This window comes from Panicum virgatum, chromosome 9K (assembly GCF_016808335.1).
Source record: "Panicum virgatum strain AP13 chromosome 9K, P.virgatum_v5, whole genome shotgun sequence".
NCBI classification, from domain to species: domain Eukaryota; kingdom Viridiplantae; phylum Streptophyta; class Magnoliopsida; order Poales; family Poaceae; genus Panicum; species Panicum virgatum.
The window spans coordinates 44826887-44850024 of NC_053144.1; the positions used below are offsets into that span (position 1 = coordinate 44826887).

At 48.5% G+C, this 23138-nt stretch overlaps 1 protein-coding gene and 1 long non-coding RNA gene across 3 annotated transcripts; one reads left to right on the top strand and one right to left on the bottom strand.

Annotated features, from left to right (window-relative positions):
* The first annotated feature begins 507 nt into the window (after positions 1-507).
* LOC120651624 lies at positions 508-3797 on the top strand. The gene is made up of 2 exons (XR_005666260.1): positions 508-751; positions 3523-3797. It is a non-coding gene; the product is annotated as an uncharacterized LOC120651624 (long non-coding RNA).
* LOC120651623 (anaphase-promoting complex subunit 5-like) lies at positions 2967-18117 on the bottom strand. 2 transcript variants are annotated; one of them, XM_039929188.1, is made up of 21 exons: positions 17571-17765; positions 16369-16770; positions 15851-16010; positions 15636-15751; positions 15279-15516; positions 14657-14750; positions 14461-14539; positions 14266-14351; positions 13492-13624; positions 13350-13382; positions 6484-6738; positions 6102-6179; positions 5716-5987; positions 5134-5193; positions 4895-4962; positions 4686-4791; positions 4464-4605; positions 4139-4237; positions 3781-4045; positions 3508-3575; positions 2967-3387 (listed from the first exon to the last, which is right to left on the bottom strand). In XM_039929188.1, the coding sequence occupies exons 2-21, from the start codon at positions 16597-16599 to the stop codon at positions 3232-3234; spliced, it is 2739 nt and encodes a 912-aa protein (XP_039785122.1). In that variant the 5' UTR covers positions 16600-16770; positions 17571-17765; the 3' UTR covers positions 2967-3231. The 2 variants fall into 2 exon arrangements, with proteins under 2 accessions (XP_039785122.1, XP_039785123.1); XM_039929189.1 differs by lacking the exons at positions 16369-16770; positions 17571-17765 and adding an exon at positions 17990-18117.
* Positions 18118-23138: the final 5021 nt, after the last annotated feature.

Sequence of the window (23138 nt, forward strand, 5' to 3'; positions counted from 1 at the left end):
ATTCGATCCATCATATTACATGGTTTTCTAGAATAAAATTATGAGGATTTTCCTTCCGGGACATCAGGTCACAATTACCAGATGTGTCGGGAGACTGATAAAACCTTATTATGGCCAAGAGACGCAGCTGCGCAAAGAATATCAACAGTTCATGTGCTGGCAAGAAATGTGGCAGCCAGATGAGATTGATGGTACAGAAGGACCACCAATAATAGACTATGATGAAGATGAATGACCAGAACATAATGGAGCTCACTATTGCAAATTGAATATGCACCGTTGAAGATAGGGCTATCTTTTGATAGTCAAAAAGGAATATCATGAAAGACTTTTTTAGAGTAAAAAAGAAGAATCATGAAGAATAATACTTATCACAAAAAGAAAATCATGAAGGACTTTTCCAAGGTCAAAAGAAGAATCATGAAGAATAATACTTATCAAGGGTCAAAAGGACCATCATATTCCCGAAGAAAAATATTCTACCACCGCAATATAAGGAGAAGGAAGGCACACATCTTTGACATCGCAGTCATCTCCGACGCAGCTCACTCTTCACTCCACTCCTCACACCACCTCCACAGTCTTCATAAGTGTTGTAGTATTAAGTGTGCTATGTACTCTAATAAGAGACTCGCATCTGAGTTTGTGTTAGTAAGAGTCCAATGAGAGTCTTGTAAATCAAGTTGTCCCTATACGTGTGTATCAAGTTTCCAGTGTACTACTCAGAGGATTCATCCTTCTGACTATCAAGGTACCTAATATAAACCAGGATTATGTTATGTTAAATTCTTCATAGTTCTTCTATAAAAACACAAAAATATTTATCTTTATCTTTTAGTTTGTTGTGTATCTTTGTTCATGTTCTTTGTTATCTATATTGCCTTTCATTCTGTTTATGGTAGTTCATTTGCTTGTTCTTGAGTTGCATGACATACTGCATACCATCTCCACCACATTACATATCCACCACATATCACCACATTCCACCGCATTCCACAGACATACTCTCCAATCCTATCTTGACCTGACCGCCTTATTTGGATTGTCAAAATAACAAGGAACCAGTTTAGGATAATCCCTCTCCTAAACGGTGCATATAGAAACAGCATGGATCGATGCATGCAGGAGCCAGTAGCATGTCAGCTCTTCATTTTCTGCAAAGACGACGTGGCTAGGTGCGTGCCGGCCGGGGATAATGACGCGCGGCCTGACCACCTGGTAAATAAATGTAATTTACCTCCTTGCTTGAGATGATGGGTCCGATCGATCAGTACTGTCGGTACCCTGTAGCAGGGATACCCACTCTTACTGCGGCAAGGCAGGACCTACGTAGTTATCCGTAACTGCGTGGGAAGGACAGAGTAGCCAGGCCCCACGGGCCAGGCTCTTCCCTCACCAGGCCAACGGCCCCGAACCCGTTCCCCCACCTGGGGATGGGTCCGGAGACGCCACGTGCCTTTAAGCAAGGGAAGATCCGAGCTGACAGCCGAGACCTCGGACCCCATAGGGGTCTGGGACCTCCTGCGCCCGCCCGGACCCCCCTTTTACCGAGTAGGGGTCCGGAGCCGCCACGTGGCTCGAAGGCACGGGCTCGCGCGCGAGCCTTCCGCTGGAAGACTCGCGCGCCCACAGCATTTAATACAGATGGACAAGACGTGCTCTGCCGCCGCGGTACGCGAGACAGCCTTTGTCAGGCCTTGCAGTGCATCGCGTATTACCAAGGTGCACAGTGCAGCCGCCTGTGCCGCACCCGCGCAGAGCCCGTCTGCCGCATTAAATGGATACGACGGCACGGCACTTTCCCATCATGCCGCCTACGCCGCAAGCTACACAGCCCGCTTAAGCTACGTGGCAGGCGACGCCATTGGCTTCATCTGGCATCGTCCCGACAAGACAGCGCCAGGACATAATGAACGAAGGGCTCCGGGAGCAGGCAAAGGAATCCAGGAGAGAGATCTCCTTTGCCTGCGACGCCATAATGTATGAACAGTACATTATTTTATACTACATCGTTGGACCCACCTGTTGGGGACCCAACAGCTGTGTACGCGCCCCCTTGAGATATAAAAGGGAGGCGTTCGCTGTGCACAAAAACATCTCCAGACAGACACAAGCTCTCGCGAACTCCCTCACTCTCGTGGGAAGGCAATACAACACACAGTGGACGTAGGGTATTACGCTCCGGCGGCCCGAACCACTCTAAATCTTGCTGTGTTCATCGTATTCTTGAGTGAGATCGAACTAGGACTAGCTAACCCCCGAGTACACACCCTCTGGGCTAGGGCGGGTGCCTTCCGCCACCCGGCTGTGGTTTGCAGCACCACGACAAGTACAACTAAATTAGTGGTAAACGAGCCGTTAAAACCAGTTGAAATAATCGATTGGTCGATGATTCCATGCACGCACGGGCAAGGCACGTGTACGTACGGAGGTGTCGGCTGCGGGCACACGCCCTCCATCGTACCAATCCGTACGCCAACTATTGGCGCACGGCAGACAGGCGCAGACAGGCAATCGTACTGGATACCATCATATCAGGGTGTGCCTTGCTTCTGGCTGTTTGGTGACATGTCACGGCTCATCAGCAGATTTCTACGTGATTCTCAGCCAACCATGAAAATCTCAGCAGCTCGTCACAGGGAAATCTCAGCTCTGTGTGCACGTGGCTCGCCACCGTGGCGCTCAGGTGGCTTGATGAATGATGACCAGGTTTACAAACTTCTTTAAAATGAATTTTTAGTTGAAAAAAAAGCCAATCCAAATAATTCTAGTACCCTACGAAAGGTATCAGGGCACTTCCAATAGGATTATATTCCAGCAAAAATTCTAGAGATAGATTAGGTCGCAAGGAATTCAAATAAAATATCTGACGGGTGATCTGGACCAACGTTTGACCAACCTGAGAACCCAGAACAAGTCACAAATATGCAATCCGAGGGTCTGTTGACCTGTATGAGAACTCAGAATAACACAACTACAAGTAAAATCAACTTTGGCTCATCGATCTTGTTTCAACTTCATATTGGATAGTCTGATGTATCATGTGTAAATGCTCTGCAACAATGCCTCAAGTACATGGCAATCAGGGAGTCCATTTTACAGCAGTCGCATCGATTTTACAATATACAACAATCAGACTTTTCACAAGGCGCTTGAGGATACCACCCATCCACGGGTGCGCCTTCCTACCACGACATGGTATTGTTGCGGAAGCCGCTGGTCATTGCAATCTCAGTACACAAGCGAGTCCTCTTTGTTGTGTGGGTTTTCGAGGCCAGTGATGTGCTCCTTGAAACAAGCTGCGGCTTCCTCCCTCTCGTCGAGCTTGCCGAGATGGTTGTATGCCATGGCCTTCAGATAGTATGCCTCTGCTGCCATCTCACGGTACTGCATATGACAAGGGATTATTTAGTGTATCTGATGCCACAAGTCTTTATGCAAGCAGCACATAATGTTAGATTCTAAGTGACATCTTGAGTTACAGAAAGGCCGGATCAATCAGCTCACCTCCAAAACTTGCAGATCTTGGGTGGCTTGGTTCAGAGGATCCAGGACAGCTTCAAGATTTTCAGCAGCTGCAAGAATAAGAGGGTAAAGGGAAGAACTGGGAAAGGAAAGAACTGTCCATATTTTAAGAATCATAGCTAGCTTATAGCATGTAGGTGTATGTATCGAGCAGATCAATATATTGACAGGTTTACAGATCCATATCTTAAAATGTTTACGGAAAACACGCCATAGATCAATATGTAAATGGAACATGAAAGTACTGCAAAATACCTGAGAATTTCGGATCAGATAAATGGCACTTTGCTAAAACAATGTGAGCTCGAGCACACAGCTCAAGTCCACCATGACCAAGAATCATGGGAAGGCTCTGGTGGACAAGACTCAAGGCTCTCTTAGCGTGGCTTGATCCAAGAGCCAGCCACAACTCAGCAAGAGTAAGTGTGGCTGAGGCTTCAAGAAGATCCAAGTTGAATGATTTGCAGAATGATTGGCAGGCTAATGCATAAGGGAGCCCAAGGACTGCATTGTCAGATTTCTGGGAGAATTAGAAAAAAAATATATTACTAGCTTGCTCTCTGCAGGATTGCAGTATGTGTTGTAGTTTACAGACAAAAAATGGATATCTTACTCTATGTATTTCAGCAAGTAATAAAAGAACACTTGCATTCTCAACTTGCATATTGTACTTGTAGCACGTAGAGAAAAGAGAATTGGCCACAGCTGCAGCCTGCACAAAGAAGTCAGGTGTCATAAATAGATCTTAATCTGTCAGTTCAAGTATTGCCAATTTTCCATGGTTAAGAGTATACTCAGGATCAGAAGGACCCCTGTAGAACCTAAAGGAAGGAGGGGAAATATCTTTCATGCAGTGTGCTTGGTAAGTTACATGGGTAAATGGACAAATAAGATGAAATGCATGCCTCTTGTGTAAACACAACAAGCAAGTCCAGAACCTGGCTATACTGCTTTGCAGCAAGTAGAGTGCGAGCATGTCGTACACTAGCTTCTATCTTTAGCTCAATGTCTACTCCACAGACAGAAGATGACAACACCCCAAACTCATCACAGATTTGGTGTGCAACTTTTAGATGCCCTCTACATATATCAATTTTACACACATCAGAATATGGAAACCAAATGCAACTACCAAATGAAGTGCAGAAACAGATCTGTACCGATGAAGTGCACGCTCATGTAGTATCTGCATTCTAAGAAGCTGGATGTGCAAACTTGTTGAGGATGGGAACTTCTTTTCAGCAAGCTTTAGAGCACAGAATGCAGCTGCAGATAAATCACAAAACATAAGGCCGTGAGAAACTATGGATACTTGCACAGCCCTTAGATGCTACAGCCTATAGCACATCTAGGTTGCATGAGAACTAACCAGAATATCCTTTGAACACTGCCAGTTGTTGAATTAGCTTGACATAAGCTAGTGACAACTCTGATGAACTGTAGTAAAAAATACAATGCCATCACAATCCAGGTTTGCAAAGCATCACGAAGATTTAATTAAAAAGTTAAAGACTGCATGAGACAGTTAAAAGAATAGTGCAGCATAATATATAAAGCAGTAAAGGTATTGAACAATAACTAAATTTTATCAGATTCCCAGTTTCCCACCTTGCAGCATCAGCAAAGCAAGTTGCATAGACCAGAGCATTCATTCGTACCATTGGAGCACTGTTAAGAGGGTTGACAAAAAAAATAGAAAATATTACTTTTCTAGAAAGGGTGCAGGTAGAATTATAGCACACTGATATGATTCGATATGACAGAAAACAACCATAAAAAGGTAATGAAAAGAACCTCTAGCAAATAGACAACAAACAAAACAGATAAGTGGATCAGGGGCTGCATTAAAGCAACACAATACCTGGATTGTCTAAAAGGTCTTATTTTTATAAGGTGATAGTACTATAGACCAAAGGGTGAGGTACAGACCCTGTTATCCCAAATACAAATAGGCGCAAGGCTGATAATTCCTAGTACCAAATAAAATATCAATCGCTAGTAGCCACTATGAGCCAAGCTCTTTTAGTTTGTTTGCCAGGTATCTGCTCTTTATTAGTTGCAAGGAACACTTGTTCATTGCTTATCCAAACCCTCCCTTTCCACAATACAACAACACTTTGAAACTGGAAAAAGTTGTAAGACAACTGCTACAAAAATTGAACCCTTGCATTAACAGAAAACAGATAGTACCTCCCATAGTGCTCCCATGCAGTGGCTCTCAGCAAATATCCTGAGCCAGCTAATTGCAATACTGGTGCAGGAACTGGACTTGGCTTTGCAAGATAATAGAAATTGTCAAAGTCATTATGTAACTTTGTAGATTTCATAGAACTGCTACGCCATGAGTCAGAAGCAGCAGACAGATTCCTAAGCCACGAAGTGCTAAAACTACCATTATCATTTGAGGTAGATAGAGCATCTGTTCCAAAGTCAGTCAACACACGGGTACTTAATCTCAAATTCTGCAAAAGAAAAAAACACAAGAGAAATTATTAATACTTTAGTATAGAGGTAAATATATATGATGCTCACATGGATGTGCATAATGATTTGAGTTTAGAGGAAGTGCAGCATACCTTAGAGACATCTGCAGGACATGTTCTGAGCTTTGTAGATGCATTGGGACCAAAGGAGACTAGTGGCCTTTGGACATGCTGACAAGTGAGAAACAAAGGTTTACAGTCAGAAGAAAAGGATAAATAGATAACAATGATCTGTGAAGTACACTGAGTATTCTTAAGTCACATCTAGTCCTTTCAAGATCAAAGGACTGATGCCTAGTAACAGTAGTATCAATGCAGCAACTACCAAACTGTACGTTCGAAGCTGAGTCAAGTTCAAATTGTGATATAACTAGGAGAGGTATGCACAGATGGATAATAAATCAACTTAAACATGGCAATGTATTAATGATGTTTTCCTACAATCAAATAATAACAATACTAGCAGGGATCGTACCTTGAGGTCGAATTTTGCCAGAGAAAGGTGATCAAAGGATAGCAAGCTAGGAAGTTTCAATATATCAGCTCTCTTGAGTGATCTCTTTAAAAGAACAAGTAACTGTTGCTGAATCGATAATGGTGTGCCCAGTCCAATATTGGTCCCGAGTGAATATGGCGAACTGATTATTCCAACTGTGTTTGACATGCCTATCTTTGATAATAGATTGGAAATTGCTCCTAATACATAGGCTAGGCATGAATCATCATTATTCTGGAAACAAACAAAATGTAGGATCTGTTAGCACAACTGAAGAGCACCAATTAGTTTGCATAAATGTTAGTATCATTGGGAAACACAGCAAACCTGAAATGTTGTTTATGTACGAGAACTTATACCAAATATCCCTAATTTAGCAATCCGAACATTAGAAAAATTGGACTCTGATGAACCAAGTGTATGAAAGAATAATGGATGTATTCCTCCAAACCCTAGAAGGGTGGGTATATATAGTTCCTATACATGGGCCTCTATACATGGGCTCACATGTATACCAACACCCCCCGCAGTCTGAACTACCGGCGCAGCAGTGTTCAAGACTGGACAACAAGAAAGCCAACACCCCCCCGCAGTCTGAACTACCATCGCAGCGGTGTTCAAGACTGGACAAGAAGAAAGTACAAAGGGCAAATACCCCCCGCAGCCACAACTAGCCACCTGCTACGTTGAGGCTGGAGCGAAACTCCGAGAAGGTCGAGGAGGGTAGTCCCTTGGTGAAGATGTCGGCAAACTGGGAGGTGGTCGGGACATGGAGTAGCCGAACATCGCCGACGGCGACCCTGTCGCGCACGAAGTGCAAGTCCATCTCCACGTACTTCGTCCGCTGATGCTGAACGGGGTTGGTGGAGAGGTACACGGCGCTGACATTGTCGCAGTAGACGAGCGTGCTCTTGGCGAGCGGGCTGTGAAGCTCCGCCAAGAGCTGTCGGAGCCAGGACGCCTCCGCTACGCCGTTAGTGACAGCCCGGTACTCCGCCTCGGCACTGGAGCGGGAGACAACCGGCTGCCGCTTGGACGACCAAGAGACAAGGTTGCCGCCCAGGAAGACGGCGTAGCCAGAAGTGGAGCGGCGAGTGTCCGGGCAGCCAACCCAGTCAGCGTCGGTGTAGACCACCAGCTCAGAGGTGGGAGAGTGGTGAAGAACCAAGTCGAAGCCAACTGTGCCACGAACGTAGCTGAGGAGACGCTTCAGTGTAGCAAAGTGAGACTCCCGGGGATCATGCATGTGAAGACAGACCCGTTGAACGGCATAGGTGAGATCCGGCCGGGTGAAGGTGAGATACTGCAAGGCACTGGTGAGGCTCCGGTAGCCAGTAGGATCGGCCGCGGGATCACCCAGATCAGCAGACAGCTTCGCCTGAGTATCGACAGGAGTGGAGCATGGCTTGCAATCAATCATCCCGGCCTGTTCCAGAATGTCGAGTACATACTGCCGCTTGTGAAGGAACAGGCCAGACGGGCGAGGCTCAACAGTGACGCCCAAGAAGTGGTGGAGCTGACCAAGATACTTCATAGAAAACTTCTGCTGCAGAGAGGAGATAATGTGCTCAAGCAACTGCTGACTGGAGGCTGTGAGCACAATATCATCGACATAGAGCAGCAGGTAGGCAGTCTCATCTCCACGGCGGTAGATCAAGAGAGACGTGTCAGACTTGGCCTCGGTGAACCCCAATGTCAGTAAGAACGTGGCGAACAGAGAATACCAAGCCCGAGGAGCCTGCTTCAATCCATAGAGAGACTTGTTGAGCCGGCAGACCATATCCGGATGACTCGAGTCCACAATTCCCGCTGGCTGAGAGCAGTAGACAGTCTCTGACAGAGTGCCATGAAGAAACGCATTCTTCACATCCAGCTGGTGCACTGGCCAAGAGCGAGAGAGCGCAAGCGAGAGGACCGTGCGCACCATAGCGGGCTTCACCACTGGACTGAAGGTCATCATAGTCCACACCAGGCCGCTGGGTGAAACCTCGGAGAATCCAGCGAGCCTTGTAGCGCTCCAGTGTGTCGTCAGCCCGACGCTTATGCGTCCAGATCCACTTGACAGTCACCACATTGCAACCAGATGGACGCGGTACGAGGTCCCACGTCTGGTTGGGAAGAAGAGCCGCGTACTCCTCTTCCATCGCGTGACGCCAGTGAGGATCCGCCAAGGTGTTGCGGATCGAGGAGGGTACCGAAGAGACCCGCGGCTCTCCCTCGGTAGCGGAGAGAGTCGCGGCCTGAGACGCCATCCGCCGAGTCACCATGGGATGGATATGCCAGGATCCCGATGGATGACTGGCGGGTGGTACACCACCGGCTCGGCGCGAGAGCGAGTCAGCGGAGGCGATGGCTCCGGTGTAGGCGCCGCAGGAGCCTGCGGAGCCGGAGGCGGCGCCGGTGTCGGCGCCGAACGACGCCGATACACCTGCACCGGCTGAGCGTACCACGCAGGTGCAGGGAGAGGCACCGGGGCTGCGCGTGGCGCAGCAGGAGACACCGGGTCAGCGCGGCACGACCGGAAGTCCGGGGGCCGCGCGTGGCGCGACTGCGGGCACCGGGGCCGCACTCGGCGCAGCAGGTATCACCGGAAGCGGCGTCGGTGCACCGGGAAAACCTGCAGGGAAAGGATAGACAGGTAACGTTGGCTGAACCACCGGGTCAGTCGGAAACAGAGACTCCAGCTCGGGGTCAGGAGAAGGTGTGGAGGAGGTGGAGTAGGGAAAATCCAACTCGTCAAAGACGACGTGTCGGGAGATTAGGACGCGGTGAGAGGTGAGGTCAAAGCATCGGTATCCCTTGTGGTCAGGGGAGTACCCAAGAAACACACAGCGAGTCGAGCGGGGCGTCAGCTTGTGAGAAGCAGTGGCGGAGGTGTTAGGGTAACACGCACACCCGAAGAACCGAAGGTGGTCATAGCGAGGAGGGGTACCGAAAAGAGTGGTGTGGAGTGGGAGCAGTAGAAGCAGTGGACGGAAGACGGTTAAGTAAGTAGGTGGCGGTGTGGAGGTTCTCAGCCCAGAAGCGCGGGGGCAGAGAGGCCTGGATCAGAAAGGTGCGCACGACGTCGTGCGAATCATCCGCTCAGCCTTGCCGTTCTGAGGAGAGGTATACGAACAAGACATACGCAGTTGAACACCCCGAGAGAGGAAGAAGGAACGGGAGGTGGAGTTATCGAACTCACGCCCGTTGTCGCACTGGACGGCCTTAACGGTGAGGCCGAACTGAGTGGACACCCAGGCAAAGAAGTGGAGGAGGGTGGGGAAGGTCTCAGACTTGGCACGCAAAGGAAAAATCTAAGAGTAATGAGAGAAATCATCCACCACGACCAGATAATATTTATAGCCAGACAAGCTGAGTACAGGGAATGTCCACAGGTCACAGTGAATAAGATCAAAAGCATGCGAAGAAGAAGAAGAAAAAGGAAGTCGAACATGACGACCTAACTGGCACGCATGACAGAGGTGCTCAGCAGGAGCCCTAGTACATGGAACATCGGTACTACGACTGAGCTGAGCCAAAACATCGTGGCCAGGGTGTCCAAACTGGCGGTGCCAGGTGGTGGAAGAAGGCGTCACGGCAAAAGTAGCAGACGAAGAAGAAGCCGAAGACGGAGAAGCGGACGTAGGAAACCGAAGAGTGTAAAGGGGCCCCGGACTGTCATATCGGAGGAGCAGACGCCGGGAAGCCGAATTCTTCACAGTAAGACCAGAAGAGTCAAATTCAATGGAACAGGAATTATCAGCAGTAAACTGGCGAATGGAAAGAAGGTTGTGAACCATCTGAGGAGCAACAAGAACATTAGGAAGATGGAAAGAACCAGAAGCAGAACCCACGACAGTGACAGAAAGACAAGACCCATCACCAACCATGATGGAAGAAGGAGAAGAGGGGTGTGGGGGTCGGACAGAAGAGAGGATACCGGCATCTGGGGTGGTGTGGAAGGAGGCACCCGAGTCGGCGATCCACTCGGTGCTGACCGGCGGCGTCAGCCCCATGGCGCTGAAGGACTGCGCCAGAGCGGCCTGGTCCCACCCCCCAGGTTAGGTCGACTGCTGCCTAGGCTGAGCGGGCGGGGTCCAGGACGACGCGAAGAGGGGAGCAGCACCGGTGAACATGGCCACCGGCTGGAGCTGAGAACGAGGCCCCCCCGCCCGGACCCTGGAACGGCCACATCGAGATGCACCCTGACCATGGGTTGCTGAAGGATGGCCAGGGCATACCTCCAGGGGTAGGGGCAGGAGCCGGAGTCGGCGTGCCCCGACGGCCCCCACCGGCACCAGAACCCCTAGAAGCAGGGCCACCAGTGCCACCACCACCCCCCCCCCACCTCCGGTCTGCTCGGCAGGAGCAGCACCGAGGGAGGTGGCAGGAGCGGCGGAGGAAGCCGGTGAAGTAGCGACGAGCGCGGTGGGGGTGGGCGAGGACGATCCGGGCACGAGACCCCTGGTGATCTCCTCGAGGGCGAGGTCGTCCCGGACCTGTAGGAAAGAGGGGAAGGGCCTCTGGCGTGCGATCCAGCTCTTCAGGTGATCATAGGTGCTGCTCAGGCCCCGCAGGACATTGAGCACCAAGACCCGATCAGACACCGAACACCCGAGGTCGTGAAGAGCATCTGCCATGCCCTTCATCCTCCGGCAGAACTCACCAACGGAGAGGTCTCCCTACTCGAAGGTGCGGAAGGTGGCGTCGAGCTCGAGAGCGCGGAACTCGGCGTTGCCGAGGAACTGCCCCTCGAGCGCCACCCAGGCCTGTCACGCAGTGCCGCCGTGGGTCCTGACGAGGTCCTGAAGATCTAGAGAGATGGTCCCAAAGATCCAGGACAGGGCGACGCTGTCGAGGCGCAGCCACACCATGTCCCGTGTCCCGATCAGCGAGTCGACGAGGACGTGGTCGTCGAGGGCGTAGCGGCGGAGGGTGAGGAGGACTTGGTCCCGCCAGCGTCCGTAGGAGGAGGACGTGGGGTCGAGGAGGACGGTGACCAGGGCCCTGATGTTCTGGACGCCGGCGGCCTGGAGGTGGAGCTGGGCGACCATGGGGTCGGTCGGGTCATACCGGGGTCCAAATCTAGCGGGCGGGGCCTGGTGGGAGGAGGCGCCATGCTCGGGGTCGACGGGCAGCTGGCCGGAGGAGACACGGAGGAAGTGCTACGCTTCGGCGACCCGGAGAGCGAGGGTGTCGGTCGTGGCGCGCTCGCGCTCCCAAGCGAGGGCAGCCACACGGACCCGTTCCTTGGCTGCCGAAGCCTCGGACTTAGCGGCGAGGAGGGCCACGGCGAGAGCCGCGTCGGCCTGCTGCCCACGGAGAGCGGCGCATCCGCGGGCGATATCCCGAGTCCGGACCACGCGGGATCGGGCGCGGCGTCGGCGGCAGGCTGCTTGCCGGCAGCGACGCCGGCGCGATGGGCGGCGGCGGCCTGCCCGGCGGCGGCAGCGGCTGCGGCGGCAGCGGCTGCGGCGGCAGCGGCTGCGGCGGCAGCGGCTGCGCCAGCAGCATTAGGCGCCGGCGCGGGCGGCCCAGGCAGCAGCGGCGCGTGCTGGGCCGGCTGAGGCGGCGTGTGCGGCCCAGGCGGCATGGCCGGGCCCTCCGCGTCCGCGGCTCCCGCGGCCACAGCCTCTGCCCCAGCAGCGGCGGCGGGATCAGGGAGGGGCGCGAGGGCCGCCAGGGCGGCGGCGGCCAGGATCCCGGCCACGCCCCCCGCGCCCGCGCGCGCCAGCCGCTGCGGCGGCGGCGGCAGGACCGAGCAGGGGAGGCGAGGTGGCAGCGCGGGAGGGAGCCCAGGCGGCGGCGGCGGCCGGAACAGGGAGGGAAACGCCAGGAACAGAGGAGGAAGTGGGAAGGGGAGGGAAGGAGGAGAGAGGGGGGCGCCGGCGGCCGGCGGCCAGCCATGGCTGCCGGCGGCGGCGGCGGCAGGGAGGTGAGGGAGGAGAGGGAACCCTAACCCTAGGCTAATGATACCATGTAGGAAAGAATAATGGATATATTCCTCCAAACCCTAGAAGGGTAGGTATATATAGTTCCTATATATGGACCTCTATATGGGGCCTCTATACATGGGCTCACATATACACCAACACCAAGTACCAATGGGCTTCAACAAATGGCTGTTCGACTAAAAATTTGGAGAGATGCATCTTCCAAAAATCGTCAGGACACCTTGGCATTCAAGGAGACACATAGATGCAATATATATTTAAGAACCTGATAGGACAGAACTGAAAACTCTATGACAAGGAGTGTATTTTCCAAGTTGTGGTACTATTAAGGCCCCCTTTGGGAGGGCTCCGGGTGCTCCGGCTCCACCCACTGTAGCCGCCCGGAGCCAGAGCCAGTGGAGCTACGTTTTCCCAGCTCCATCGGCTCCACTTGTTCTCTAGATCATTTTGGGTCTGGATTTGTATTCCGACTCCGTGCTACAGTGCGAAACAGCAGAAAACAGTGTCGCTACAATGTTATTTACTGTAGCACGGAGCTGGAGACGTTCGGGGCGGAGCTCTCCCAAAGGGGCCCTAAAACATGCTGGGACCGGGAGTGTCAAATTTACGAAGACTAATGAAATTTGATGATTCATCATCCTACCAGGTGACAAGATTTTATTTCAATTGACAGTTATTGTTCAATATAAAATTATTTAGAATTAAACAGAGAGACCAGAATATAATTTCGTGGAACAACAATGTGGTTGAAATATTGGAAAATCCAAAGCATCCTGTCTTAACAATAGAAAAATTAACTGAAGCCTTCCTCATGTATCTTTAGTAGTTCGAGACAAATTTAATTTCAAGTTTCATTCAAAATAATTGGATACAAGCATATCTCAGAAAGATACCAATTCAATAACTTACCATTTGAGAAACACGCACTGCTTCTGCAAATACCTGAAAGAAAGCAAGCCAACAGAGCATAAACAATTTGCAAAGAAGCAAGTAGTTCCAAAAAGTGATGGATTAATAGTACAAAACAAGAAAAGTGAATAAGTTACATTACCTCTAGGGCTTTCTTAGGATGTCCAAAGTAACAATGCAAGTTGCCTAAGCATAGCAGGGCACTCTCATACTTTCCAACAACAATATCTTGCATTGGAGACATAGAACGACCAAAAAGTCCTTGCATCCCTGCACTACATCAACCAGATAGAATGACCAAATAAGAACATGCTTAAAGAGTTATTAATGTTTCCGACGAAAGTTCATGCAAAACATGTCATGATTTCATAAGCTTCTTCTTAACTTGAAGTGCAGAAAACCTCCACAATTTAGGTAGCAAGAAGGAAATAATGGTTAATGAAGTATTGAGCAAAACTGAATAAGGAAACAAAAAAACACAATGGTAAATGAATATTCCTGTGGTGGTTTTACTTCACATATGTGCTTTCATGATCTAGCCTAAGGGCAACCTTGTACCTTGTATTATCACAATTCCATCCATCTTGCTAATTAAAAAGCAAAAGAAATTGAGGTAAATAGATAGGCTGCAGCATTTTTAAAAGTGAACAGAAAGGCCATGTGGTACATTAAACATACTAGAGATTAACATTCTTGATTCCATACCTATAACTGGCATACTTGGTTAGTAGCCATTGATTTACTAAAGTGAATATTTTGTTAACATTTGTTTGAATAAACAGAACAGTGGGCCAAAACATCAAGCACGACCCAGTCTTGACTTTGTCACTAAATGTTCAAAACTGCTATATACTTACTAACAAGATGGTTAAATACAAGGCACAACCCATCTTATAATAGGGACAATGCGACTGACCTGTAATCAAAGTAGCGGTGAAGATTATCCAGTGAAGCAACATAGTCATCATGGCAAAGTGCATTCAAGTACTGCAAGAATTGGACCTGACAAGCAGAAAATGAATACGAAAAATCAACATGATTAGCATTTAGGAAACATTCACGGTTCCAGAGTCTCCTAGAAAAGTAAAGGCATTCACTGTGCATAACTTACACGATGAAGCTCCGGAGCTAATGTCTGAAGCCGTGTCATTGTGGCATTAAATGAATTCAAAGGCACTGAGCTGGGATCCCTATAACAGAAGAGTAGTCACTAAAGAGTTTTATCTTTCATGTCCTTTTAGAAGAGCAGAACAAGTTTGTGGTAGTATTTACTATTTAGCCTGCTACATTTAGGAATAGATACTCACTTCTCAAGAATATCAGCTTGTTGGTTAAGATATGCCTCTAATTGCCACCTTGATCTCAGACATATTGGGTTGTCATCCACTTTAAAAGTATTAGCTAGCATAAATAAGGAAAATTATCAATAAAATTTTCAAGAAACATGATGGTGAATGCTTGTAGGCAAGATAAGTATATAATTATATGTCAAAAAAAAGCTACAACCAGCTAGATGCAATTACATAGATGCTCTGGGAGTATGGACTTTGGAAGCAATTTATCTGGGCCAACCCAGTTCTCTAGTACCCAATGCCAATATTGTAGCATGTTAGGATGCAAACTCGTTAAACTTGGAGCCGAAAAAATACTTGTATTGGATACTGTTCCTTAGAATCAAATACTAATCCACGCAATGGACACTGGACAGCCCTTTCCATTGTTCCAGTTTACAGAAAAAAAATATGCATAAAAGAAACACGGGACAGCTATCCTTCCAGGTTATGATCGTCCCTTTTCCTTTCATTCTGGAGCTCGGTCAGAAAATGTCTATGCGCTTTATATTATTTCTTTTTTGGGATCTTGCAGAGATTGTATGCTTCTGCTCAAATCAAAGCAGAAACCATGATAGAGTTTAGAATTCAGACATACTTTCATCAAAATCATGGAGTGACATGGGTGCGCGAGTTAGAGCTGAAGAGCTCTCCCCCATATGGCTCTCAGAGGCATAACCTTGGCGGTATTTCTCAAATATACCAGCTTGAGAACCTATGTCTGCATCCATCAAGTTGTTCATTTCAGTATCGAAGTCCTCATCTTCTGGCAAGTCATATGAAGCATCGGTGGAGTTACAGTACATCACAAGATCAGCCAAAAGATTGCATACACCCTACATTGATTTTCAGTGAACGCATCAGTGTGACAGTGTCTTAAAGTGAAGGGGGAGGAGGAGGAGGCCAGAAATGTGAAGAACAAGTTGTTGTTGATGTCTTATACTACTTGTAGCACCTCAAAGGTCATTGAATTGAAGGCAAGTATGCAGCAGCGAAGGAAAACTCCAAATTGACTATTTTGATCCAGAAATATGTCCTCGGCACTTGCACCTTCAGGTGCAGTGAGCACACCTGGCAAAAATCATTTCAGAGTTAGCTGTATAATTGAATGGATTCCAATTGAGTAAACATAAATGACCCGGACACATCAACATATCATGTGAGCGTCACCTCGGAGCTTATCGAAAAAGTTGAACAAATCATCAGGCGAGTTAAGCGCTGACAGGGTACTTGTCAGCTGCTCACAGAACCAACCATTAGTTAAATCGTCTACCACCTTCAGCTGCCTCAGAAGTTCCTCCAGTAAAGGCTCCCGAAAATCATTGCACGACTACAAGATCAATAAGTTAAGCATACCCGCTACACCTCTGCGAGAATAGAAGGAAATGGTGGATCGAAGAAACAGTGACAAAGAAATAGTTGTGCGGTCACAAGAATACAGCTGTTAGAACAGATCAACAGGGCACCAAAATTTCGAGTAAATGGTGGTTCATTTGCTCGCAGAAAGAACAAGGTGGGTCTACAGTCTAGCACAGTGCATATACTACAGGGTTTCACAAAATCATGGAGCTAATTCCAAAATCCACAGCACCATTTAGCTTTGGTAGTGAGCACAGGGCATCGACAGGACCATGAGCAGAGCAGCATTTCGAGGGGTAGCAAGCAAGCAAGCGCGCGTATGGGCGTACCCGGGTGAGCGTGAAGAGGAAGAGGCCGAGGCGGTTGTGGTGGGCGACAGACTCGAACGGGAAGGGCAGCACGGAGTCGCCCCCCGCCTGCGCCGGCGGCGCGAAGACCTGCACGAGGTGGCACACCGCAATCTTGTGCGGCGTCAGCTCCAGAAGCGCCCTGCCGGTTCCGCCCGCGGACGCCGGTTCCGCCGACCCCGCGCCGCCGCCGACCCCAGCGAACAGGCTCATGGCGCCGCCGGCCGTCGCTGCCGGAGACGAGGGTTTTAAAAATTCTCTTTTTTTTTTTGCTCGGGGACGAAACGGCGGAGCGGAGCGGCGGAGTGGCGGGGTTTGGGTCTTTGGGCCTCCCAATCACGGGCCTTCGTCGTGCGGATAGGAGCCCAATGGCGACAAATGGGCCTAAAGTTGGATCGCAGAAGAAAGAGTTAGACGAGTAAGAATCGTCGGAGAGAAGAAAGAGTAGTTGAGCAAGTGCGGAGCAGGGTTAAAAAAACCGGCCGGAACCGGTCCGGTTACCGCGGTTACCGGTCTAACCGGCCCGGACCGGTTCCGGTTCCGGCCGGTTTCAAACCGGCCCAAATTCAAATTTTAAATTTGAATTCCAAAAAATGGAAAAATCTCAAAAAATTCCTAAAAATACTTCAAGGTGCAACGAATCTAATGGTGTCAAATTTTCTCAAAAATTCGTTCATTTAGTATAGTTTGCGGGGAGTTGAAGTTAAATCAAAAAAGAAAAAGAAAAAATGGGCCGGCCCATTAAGGCCCACCAGGCAAACCGGTCAAACCGGCCGGTAAACCGGTAAAACCGGCCGGTAAACCGGTCAAACCGGCCGGTAAACCGGTTGCACGGGAGCTTTTGAATTTGGATTCGAATTCAAACCGGTCAAACCGACCGGTAAACCGGTAAAACCGGCCGGTAAACCGGTCAAACCGGCCGGTAAACCGGTCGGAACCGGTTGCACGGGAGTTTTTGAATTTATTTGAATTTGGATTTGAATTCAACCGGTTTTCACCGGTTACCGGTCCAACCGGTCCGGTAAACCGGAACCGGTGGCCGGCGGTTTGGGTTAACCGGTCGGGATAAAAAACCCTGGTGCGGAGAAGGCGCGGCTCCTCCCCGCACACCTCGCTCCCCGACCGGGGAGCACCGACACCGTAGACCCGGAGCCCCAGAGAACAGGAGCAGTAGTAGCACGTACACTTCGTGGATCCGGCGCCGCCGCCTGTTGCCTGCGGCTCCCCGTCCCGTCCGCCCGGGCGCGACCGCGCTGCCGCGTAGAGGCTGCCTGTGAGGGGCCCTTCGTCCTGGCTACGATGGGAGAAGTGGAGAACGGGCGGCGGCGGCAGCGAGGGAGAGAGATCTGAGCGAAGGGCGGCGGCGGCGGCAAGATCATAGGAGAATGGTAAGTTGGTAACGGGAGCCGCCGGTAGGGGAGGGGATATGCCTATGGACGAGAGGGTGCGCGTGCGCCGTTTGAAGACGGAGACACATCTCTACATTTTTCCAGATCATTAAAGAGTTTTTGAAATCTTGTCATTATAATTTTTGAATTTTGGAGAAATACCATTACAATTTAGTTATGCGAGGGGTAGCAAGCAAGCGCGTGCATGGGTGTACCCGGGTGAGCGTGAAGAGGAAGAGGCCGAGGCAGTTGTGGTGGGCGACAGATTCGAACGGAAAGGGTGGCACGAAGTCGTCCCGCTTGCGTCGGCGGCGTGAAGACCTGCATGAGGTGGCACACCGCAATCTTGTGCGGCGTCAATACCAGAAGCGCCCTTCCGGTTCCGCCCGCGGACGCCGAGTCCGCCAACCCCGCGCCGCCGCCGACCCCAGTGAACAGGCTCAGGGCACCGCCGGCCGTCGCCGCCGAAGACAAGAGTTTTGAAAAAATTTCCTCTTTTTGGCTCGAGGACGAAACAACGAAGCGGAGCGCGGGGAGTGATGGGGTTTGGGGCTTTGGGCCTCCCAGTCGTGGGCCTTCATCGTGCGGATAGGGAGCCCAATAACAACATATGGGCCTAAAATTGGATCGTGGAAACATGTGTGGGCTTCGTAATTTCGACCCATCGTCAATTTATTGGCTGACATCTTTGTTTATTTTCCATTCGCACTATGCCAGCAAAAACCGGTCGAAGTATCAAAACCATCGTCATAGCCACACCACGATGGAACAGAAGGTACTTCGCATGGGTTATAGGGTGATTTTCACGGCACTGATAGTTCAAGGTGCTTTTATCTAGTATATATCTATTCTATGCTTATTTCTAAAAGAGTAAATTTCACTGGCGGTCCCCAAATTTGTCCCGAGAATTCAAGTAGGTCCCGGTACTCTCAAAATGCACATCTAGGTCCCTGAATTTGTCCTGAGTTCTCATCCCGGTCCCGGTACTCTCAAAATGCACATCTAGGTCCCTGAACTTGCTAATCCATTTCATATAGGTCCAAATCTCCATAACATGCTCTCCAAATAGTACGATTAAGTGAACTAACAGGTGGGGCCCATATGGCAGTCACAGCGTCATCGATCAGAGCGTGTATAGCCCCTGACTAAAAGAACTGAAGAGAGAATGAGTAGTGTTAGCTTAGCTCTACTCAATGTTCAATAGCTGACACCATTCAGCAACATTCAGCAATAGCCAATAGGACGTTGCTGAATGTTGTCAGATATTGAACATTGAGTAGAGCTAAGCTAACACTACTCATTCTCTCTTCAGTTCTTTTAGTCAGGGGCTGTACATGCTCTGATCGATGACGCTGTGACTGTCATATGGGCCCCACCTGTTAGTTCACTTAATCGTACTGTTTGGAGAGCATGTTATGGAGATTTGGACCTATATGAAATGGATTAGCAAGTTCAGGGACCTAGACGTGCATTTTGAGAGTACCGGGACCGGGATGAGAACTCGGGACAAGTTCAGGGACTTAGATGTGCATTTTGATAGTACCGGGACCTACTTGAAATCTCGGCACAAGTTTGGGGACCGCCAGTGACATTTACTCTTTCTAAAACGAGTAAGGTTTTATCTAAATTTTTTATTTGGTCGGCCTTGTGTCATTAACAGAAGGGCCTTAGTCCATCTCGTATGTGAATCCGACCAACCCGCGCCCTCCACGACTCGATCACGTATTCACGTAGATCTCTACAAATAAATTAATGCACAGGCAACTATACGTATTCGATACTTGTACTAACTTTGTTCGTAATATTGTACGCGCATAATAGCCTAATAGTGCTAAAAGTTCAAGAGAAAAGCCCAAGTCTCATAAATCAGGTTCCAAGCTCGAGAGTCAAGCTGAGCTCATATTGATGAATTGCTTAATCGGCGTCATTGGTAGCTGAGATTGACTCGCTTCACAATAGTTTGTTTGGATGAGTGAATATGGTAAATTATAGTGGCCACTCCAACTGATCTGATATCTGATCGTAATTTGCCACTCTCAGTGAATGATATTGTGGGACCATCAGTGTCTATATAATATAGATCCAATAGCAAAACTGCAAAAGTCAATGTTTGCAGTCCTATTTTTGCAAATTTCTCGTTGTGAAGTGCATAAACCCCAGCTCATAACAAGTAAATGAATTGGGACAGGGCATCCCTTTTCAGCGCAAGACTGGATATTCACAATTTCTGAAATTGTTGGAAGGAATCAGAACATTTCGATCTGTTGTGAAGTAATCGTTCTGTAGCCAATAGCAAGCATCGTTCATAAAGATTTGATCTTAAAAATCTCTCTCTCTCTCTCTAAAGAGATGGAAAACTATAGCTGTAGTCTAAGGCCATTCCCAACTCATAGTGTTTATAGGTGGTGTCTAAAGAAAAAGGAGGGTAAGAAACAACTTATAGACACTACATCCCCAATGCATAGTTTCTATGATAAATGAAGAAATAAATCACATCCAATGCTCTCATTTCTCTCTCCTTGTCTCATCCAATTACTCTTCTCTCTTTCTTAATTCTTGTGTAGACATGATGTCTTGTATGAGAAATCATGTCTATCTTTTCTCTCGTTAACTCACTTATCATGTCATCAAAGGCAAACTCATGGTTTCCATAGCATTAATAGGCATACTCATGGTTTCCATAGCATTAATGAGTATGACACATAAGCAATTTGGTGACATGGCAAGTGAGTTAATAGGAGAAAAGATAGACATGGTTTCTCATGCAAGACACCATGTCTACACAAGAACCAAGAAATGGAGAAGAGTGATTGGATGAGGCAAGAAGAGAGAAGGAAGAGGATTGGATGTGATTTATTTTTTTCATTTATCATATAAACTATGCATTGGGGAGGTAGTGTCTATGAGTAGTTTTTTAGTTTCTTTTTTTCTTTAGACACCACCTATAGACACTATGGGTTGGGGATGGCCGTAGAAGGGTTGGGACTGGTATAAAAGTTGTTCTGGCTAGCTCTATAGGCCACCTACCTCTGTTGATTTTGGTGCTGGTATGCGCTCGCTTTTATTTTCACCACAAGGATTAAGGACTCTCGAAGTAAAGCTAGGCTGATCCCAATCCCAACTTTGCTGAGCACTCCTGATGGCTTTAGTTCTCTCTCTTGCATGCAGCAGATGTATGTATCTTAATTTTCAAAAAAAAAAAGATGTATGTGTCTGCGATGGCTCACTTTGATTCTGCAACACAGATGGTTGTTGCTTGAGTCCTCTAGTGCTTTAAGCCCCCTCGTTTGCTTCTGGGTTCCTCTTGGTCCAGTGGCGAATCTAGGTTGAACAACTAGAGGGGGCTCATGTTAACGCTCTTCTTCTTCCTCTTCTTCTCTTCCTCTTCCTCCCCTCTTTCTCTTCATTGTTTCATCCCAAAAATGTTGGGGGGGGCTTAGGGGGGCTTCCATGTATCTTGGGGAGGTAGGGGGGGCTTGATCCCCCCTAGCCCCCCATGTAGATCCGCCCCTGTCTTGGTCGTGACCTTCAGATGAGGTGCACACCATTCACAGATGTCATACACTCATATGAACACATCTGTCATCATGATATTCATTCAGGATTTTGTACCCGAACATGCTTTGCTCGATGCTTTTCCTCTATTGACAAGGCTAGATCAATTGGTCTTTGTATCCGCGAAACATTCATGACGGAACACTTACCTAATACCTTTAGACTCTTCTTGAAAAAAAAAATCATTGATTCGCAAAAATCTCATGCTCTTCACCTCCCTCCTCTCCAAGATTTTCGTTTCGGGGAGCTGACGTCACCTCCTTCAGTGTTTAGGTCTAATTTGGAAGACAAGAGGAGCAATAAATCACTCACGCAATTGAGCTGAACTGGTGGCTCTTCTCTCTGTCACGCTGAAGGAATGGACGTGCGCGCTACTCCTACCAAAGGCTCGCTCCTGCTCTGCGAGTACGGAAGGAAGAAAGGGACCTTTATTAGTTGCTCAAAGTTTTGGTTGCTCCATCAGTTGCATGAATTGCTGGTGATGGCATCCAACCCATATTCTTGATGGGTCATGCATGCATGAGACCGCATTATGCGACTGTCAATTGGTGGGCTGGTGGCAGTTGCATCGGCCGTGATCAGTGCTCCTACAGTCCTACCTTAGATAGAGTTGATTGATTGAGCTAACACTAATATTTCGTTTTTTTCTGATAATTTCATGTCCTCAGCACATCCCATTATATTGCATTGCTTTGTTACGGCCGGTAATGTTGTAGACGGCTTTGCCTGTGGCTTGCTGGCTTTTAACCACATGCATGACCTGAAAGAAATAGCATTAGCAAATGCGAGTTGCCACTGACAATCTGATACCTGAACGTAAACTTGTTGAAAATTTCATGTTTTCTTGTTGAATGGATCAGAAATCGAGTGCTCTCTGCAAGGTTAATATTTTTTTGGGCCTGACAGGCTAATACCCGTTGCAAGGTTGTTTGTTGGACTACGTACTAACGGGCGCCCTCATGTAATACTTACCTGCTCGCTTTGCTTGTATTTTTGGATTGGGCCTGATTGCCTACGGGAATTATTGGCAATTAGCATAGGCTTTATTGGGTGCAAAAGGAAGGAAGCAAAGGGAACGGATAAACGGTGCTTATGCTTCGAGGTGCCAGCGTCTTCTCTGAAAAAGGCAATCGAGAGTACGAGACTGCTGACTGCGACGGCATGAGGCCGCGTCAGGGACCGGCAGATGACGACCTCTTCGAGGGCTCGTGAACTTGACCGGAGAGCGGGGAGAGGAGGACGAACGCTGACGGCGGGATGGGTGCCATCGCTGTCACGGCGTTGGACTCGGCTTACCAGCGACCCAGTAGAGTTCAGAGATGGAGAGCGCAGCACCCTGCAGTGCACTCCTTGAATCCCTTTTTCCTTCCCTTTTTCATTCTCCGCTGCTCTGTCCGCCAGTAATTTTCTATTCACTGCCAGTTTTACTCCGTCTTTTTAAGGTCTACGATCTTCTAAATGAACCAGAAGAGATGCACTTGCACGTTGCAGTGAGCATCTTTAACAGACTACTTATCTTTCATACTTTATATATTTTCTTTCTCCATTATTAATAATATTTTTTATATTTTTTATAACAACTGCTATAGTAGATTACTCAGAGAATAGTGTGGAGGGAGAAACCCCCTACATTTGAGGGAGAGGGAGGTGTGTTTTGACAATTGTCAAAAAAAATTTAATATTGGCAATGGAATTGATAGTCCGCTGGAGTATTTTCTATTACCTAAAAAGTAGGTTTTTAATATTAGAGAAAGAGATAGATAATTTGTTGGAGATGCTCTAAAGAAACTGCCAAGACAAACAACCAAA